General features: G+C 37.6%; 1 protein-coding gene across 1 annotated transcript in view; it reads left to right on the forward strand.

Annotated features, from left to right (window-relative positions):
• The window catches only part of MTREX (Mtr4 exosome RNA helicase), a 44,501-nt gene that overhangs the window by 24,773 nt on the left and 13,728 nt on the right, over positions 1–6,000 (forward strand). Inside the window, exons 16-17 of the mRNA XM_035309821.1 lie at positions 3,614–3,764; positions 5,853–5,994. Coding sequence (XP_035165712.1) covers positions 3,614–3,764; positions 5,853–5,994 — 293 coding nt within the window. The remainder of the gene's footprint in view (positions 1–3,613; positions 3,765–5,852; positions 5,995–6,000) is intronic.

The raw sequence follows: 6,000 nt of genomic DNA on the forward strand, positions 1-6,000 counted from the left end.
TGTTAGCTCTTCATGTCCCTGTAAGTTAGGTTCAGACAGTATTTGCCATCTTACATTCCCTGTGAAAGCTTCGCATGTGTTTTCCGTGAGAGGCTGGAGAGCAAGAAAGTGCTATGTAAAATTTGTTCCTGTCTCTGCATGGGAACAATTTTGAAAGCGTAAATATTTTTACCCACTATGAGAGAGAACAGAGAGAGTAACCCTTACCAAATGTAGGTCTCGCTCAACATTATGTGCCATGATGCAGCAACAACAGCCGCACATCTCCAGTTAGGCAAGGTTTCCTATTTTTAACAGCAAGGGGGAAAAAAAATCTGAAAAAGCTGTGAATATCAATTCCAGACACTAGTCTGCCTCCTCCCCAATAGTTTTATGTTTCTAATTGATGTGGGCAAGAAATAGTAGGGCTAGTAAATGCTCATTGGCCTTCTGGATGATTCAATTCAGGGATTCCCTTCTGCCATCGTTGACAGGTAAAGAAGGCACAGTGTATAGCTGCTATAATTTTCAGTTGATTCTTGATGAAATTATTTCTGTAGTGAGTTGTTTATGCCCATATTCTTGGTTTTAAAAATTATCATCTGAAACTTATCATTCTGTTCCGACCCAAATCTTAAAAGGGTGCTCATGTTAAGACAACTTCAGACTTCTTAAACGGGGTGATTGCAAGAACACCAAGTAGGTCGTTAATTTGTGAGAACTGCAGTCTGTGCATCCAGGCTGTTCTCATCTGGAGAGATAAAAATCATTCCAAAATCATTCCTCTGGCTGCTGCCTCCTCCCCCCCCCCCTTTTTCTTTAATTATTCAGAAATAAATCTCTTGTTACTGCCTGTTGAAGGCTTGAAGCAGTGGACCATGCTCTTTGAAGAAGGGATTTACTTGTAGAAAGGAAGTAGGAGCACTTGGATGGTACAGCAACAACAAAGTGATGGACACAGCATGTATTTGAAGGTTCCGTGGCAATCTTTCTCATTGAGGTTCATTGCAGCTCTATGCAGTTAGAGCTGGGTGGCTCTTTCATGGGTGGCTCTTTCTTTTCTGGTGGCTCTTTCTTTTTGTAATACAGGACCTTTTCTCTGGAAACAAGGAATAGGCTTCCACAGATGAAGAGAACTAACTAGAGGCAGGTGATTGTGTACTCTGGCCTGAAGAGGAGAAAGCTAATTAACTGTGACAGGAGGATCTATGGTAGAGGGTGAGCTAAATGTGTCAGGCACATGCTTCACACTATTTTTAAGAAACTAATAAAGAATTTTAAGTCTGGAAGCTGTTGTTACAGGGCTTAAACAGAGAAAGGGGTTGCAGGAGGAGCAAAAACTGGACAGAAAAAGTGTAAGTTAAACTGATTTGCCTCCTATTATACCTTAGCACCAAGGAAACCCCAGGTTGGTTGAACACTTTGCAGTGCATAACCTTTTCAGTAGCAGGTTAGGAAAGGAAGGGCCACCTTACCCATTTTCCCATTATGAATACATCTCTTTTTTCCTCCTCTCCCGTTCTCCTTTCCTTCTACCGTATGTACATGACAAGTGTTTTTGTATAACCACTGACTTCCTTTTCAGAAATCATGCCTGTTTTTGTTAATTGACAGGGGCAGCTTCTTTAATCATGTTTAGTGCATATTTAGTATATAAGGGTAACTGTATTTTGATGATAGCTTTGCTGATGCAGCTGCATAACCCATACATTGCTAGGTATCTATAGGTATCGGACACAAGGGCGTCTGGATGATTGCTGCGCACTACATGGGAATCTGTTCATAGCCTGGGATGATCAGAAGAGAGTAATGCACTAGCAGAATTCTCTGGCTGTGCTAAAGGTGAAATAGAGAAAAGCTATTTCAGTTCTGTTTAGTTTGGAGAAGTTAAAATTCTAGTTTCCAGGAAGAAAAGGAAAGGAAAAAAACCTTTTTTTGACTTTTGATTTTTCAAGCATAAAATTGCCTAGAGATCAACAATGAGAAAACAGGAATTTCTGAAACTCAGAGAAAAATGTGTGAGACAAACAAAAATAAGAATTCTTTGTTTGGCAAAAATTGTGAATTGTTTCTAAGTGCTTTGTCTTCATCTTGGTATGGTCTTATTTTCAAATTGTAAAATGCTGGTCATGTGTTAAAAATTGCCCCATCAGCAGTTGGCTCAAATGCTGCCTGACAAATAAGTCTGCTTCATATGATCTTTGAAGTAGCTAGCTTTCATTTGTTTTTAAATCAGCCTTTCTTCACAGCCTCTAAAGTGAATCTGCTGGAATTGTTTGGTCTTTCCTGGAATGTTTTGTGCGTATGTTGTGCTTGTGGAAAGAATGTTGTTTCCTCATTTTCTGATAGTACAAGTGTGATACATTGATTTTATTCTTTCAAATAGCTAATCTTGCAAGCATACAGCTAAGATACGCTTTAAAGCAACATAGCACTGTGAGGAATGGGACGAAGGGGTTCATAGTGTGACCAGAGTGATTTCAGCGGCGTTTTGTCAGATCTCTGCTGCTCTGTAGATAGGGCAGTGACTGCAGCGAGCTGGCGGGTGGAATCCAGCTGCTTTGGTTGATGCCTCACCAGAGCCATAAATGTTGGTGTTGGAAAGAATCTGTCCCCTTCTGAACTGGTACTGGCATAACCGCTGTGTCGTTCTTTGTTGTAATGCCACTCTTTAAATGGCGTTCTCTGTTTGAGAGAAGCAAGCTTCTTAGGGAGTGGCAATTTCTCTTGCCTAGAACAAATGATATATTTAGAATAATGGACAAGAGCATTGGGCACGTAATCCTTGTTTCAGGTTTAAGGAAAAAGTTGCGTGTTGGTTAGCATCAGCAACAGAGGTTCTCTGGCCTTCAAAAATCCGTAGAAACTTTAGGTTTCCTCCACACAGTGCAGCTCGATGGTTGATCTTGCCCCTGTTGACACAATTCTGTTTTATCAGAATCCCATTTGAGGTAATTTCAGAACTGATAGGGTTAATTTAAGTACACATTTCATGTTTTAATTCAAGAGATATTTTAGTTCTCTGGTGCATCTATTGATAAACCAAAACACCTACTTGTTTATTTATTACCTACACATAGATAAAATCTAGAGTCATTCAATGAATCATAGAAAGCAAAATATTAGGTTATTTGATTTATCTTAAACTTGTTTAACATGTAATTACTTTACTTCTTTGATACAAATGTTCAATAAAGGGTTCTCTGTAACAGCTGTGTTGTTTTTTTTGTTGTTTTTTTGTTATCCCTAGAGAGAAAAAAAGGTGCGGAAATAAGTTTTCCCAGTCTGTTAAAATAATGGATTACATTAAATAGATAATAACTATTATTCTAAAGTTAAAGCAATGGAACAAAATAATAGATTATGAGAAATGTAAAATGTTTCATCTGAACTTTTCATGTATACCATTGTAGTATAAATATGGATACAATGAGACACAAATACTGTTACATGTAGGGCATAACAAAGTGGTTTAGGATTTTATGAGAGAAGTAATCTAAATTCAATACAAGTTATACTACCCGTCAAAGCAGTTCTTTGTATAAAACACTACATCATAATTTATTTGATACGTTCTTGTATGCTGAAATTACTTTTTTTTTTTAACTGAACAATATTCTTGGATCTTTTTCAGGGTTCAGCTGATCCTCTAAACAGTGCATTCCACCTCACATACAACATGGTATTGAACTTGCTTCGAGTAGAGGAAATTAACCCTGAGTATATGTTAGAAAAATCATTCTATCAGTTCCAACATTACAGAGCTATTCCGGGAGTAGTAGAAAGTAAGTATTACTGCATGTTATACTCACTTAACAGAGTAAGTATGAAAGATACTGTGACTGTGAAGTAATCAATGATTCATTGTGCTTGTAAGGGTAATTCTTGTTTTGCCTGTGAATTGTTGCCAATTTATTGTTTGCTGTTTTATTACAGTTTCAGGAAGAGTAATTTCCTCTGCTTAGGATCTATGCTCATCTGCACTGTCAGTCTATGACAAGAGATTTCCCCTTAGAGTTGGACAAGAATGGTTATCCCACTGCTAATCTGTAGGACGGGAAGAGGGAGAATAATTTAAAAATTCTTGCAGCTTGCATGAGGTGCAGAGAAAAAAAGTCTTATTGTTTAGTGATATGTAGGACTCAGCTAAAAAATGTAATTCTGTTGTCTCATTACAATCACACAAAAAACCTAAGGCATCAAGAGTAGTAGAATGAAAAAATAAGTTCAGTTGAAATACAAAGCAAAATTTAGAGAGGACCGAGACACTGTTTGCATTCAAAATTTTGAGCCGTGATCTTTAAATAGTGTGTTTTCATGAGCCAAAGTCAGTTTCCAAAGAACTCAGCCAATGTTTGAGAATGAGGCCTCTCTGAAAATTTAACCCAGAAGAATCTGAAGAATATAAGAGGTAGCTACTTCCTTTGCCACCGATAAACAAGCAGTTCATCTCTTTGATCGTTAACTGAATGTCAAGAGACGGTGTGCACACATATGTACATGTATGTGTAGGGTTGGTAGATATGAAGAGCTGCATTTTTGTCCTGAGTTTCTTTGCAAGGTTTCTGTTAGCTTGCAGGTGTGCTATTTAAGACAGTAGTAGTCAAATATACTATGTATTTCCTGAGGACCTGCCTGTTCCAATTGGCATGCCTAGATCTTCATTCTTTTTCTGGCATTCCAGCACTAAAATTTAAATAAGAAACTAAAAAATAACTTTTTTAAAATTATTTTTTTATATATTTTTTTAGATTAGGCACCATATTGGGCATTAGAATTTTGTAGTCATTTCAGCTTCAACCTAAAATACAAAGTAGAGAAGTGGTTGTTTGGGTCAATGTGCAAATTATGCCACAAGTATGAATTGCTAGCTTTTTCCTTAAAAAGCTGGCAGCTAAAAATAGGGAACACTTTCCTGAGCTCTGTCTCAAGCCCTAGTGCAGTGGGATTTCTGAGTCACCCATATGCATTGAAATAGCATGCAAGAGGGTGGTGAGTTGGTAGAGAGGACAGGGATCTTAATAATGTGGCCTTTGTTCATGTTGACCAGTGGTGTGACCAGTGTGAGAGAAGGAAGCATGTTGCTTATAACAAGAGCTGATTTGCCTAAATAAGGCGTGAATTTCAAAGTTTCAAACTAGTGAAAACAAAATCTAAAACAGGTTACAAACAGTATTGATTTTCTTGAGGGAAGTTGTCAGAAGATGTCTTTGCACAATATTTTTTTCATAGGAGAAAGTTGAAGAGTGCTGGCACACAGTGAATACCCTCTCACAGATCTTTGCAAGTCTTTAGGGGACTTCTTTGAAACCCTACAACAGTGATTCCTGAGCAACGGGCGGCCCGACTTACAGGGAAGGGTCGGGCTGGGTTTTAGGAAAAGGTTCTTCACCCTGAGAGTGGTCGGGCACTGGGACAGGCTCCCCAGAGCAGTGGTCACAGGACCAGACATACCAGAGTTCAAGAAGTGCTTGGACAATGATCTCAGACATGTGGTCTGAATTTTATTTTTTTTATTTTTCCTGGGTGGTTCTTTGGGACCCAGGAGTTAAACTTGATGATTCTTGTGGGTCCCTTCCAACTTGGATATTTCACAATTCTATTACTTCTATGTTTTTTCAAGCCTTTTAATAAATTGAATGTTTGTTTTTTAATTATTTTTTTTTAACTTCTAGTATATAATGCTTAATTTACTATAATATTTAACAGACATGTACATAGATTTCTAGATTTCCAGAAAATGCATTATTGTACATAGAAAACGTGTGCTGAAAGCAGTCACAAAATACTGTGTATATAAACCTGAAAGGGAAACCTTGACTTTTAAATCTGCAAAGTTATGTACGTCCATGAAATTTTACTTTCTATTATAGAGGTGAATAAACTGGAAGAACAGTACAACAAAATAGCAATTCCCAATGAAGAAAATGTGGTCATATACTACAAAATCCGACAGCAACTTGCAAAACTGGGTAGAGAGATAGAAGAATACATTCACAAACCAAAGTATTGCTTGCCATT

Source organism: Oxyura jamaicensis, chromosome Z (genome assembly GCF_011077185.1).
Source record: "Oxyura jamaicensis isolate SHBP4307 breed ruddy duck chromosome Z, BPBGC_Ojam_1.0, whole genome shotgun sequence".
Lineage (NCBI taxonomy): Eukaryota > Metazoa > Chordata > Aves > Anseriformes > Anatidae > Oxyura > Oxyura jamaicensis.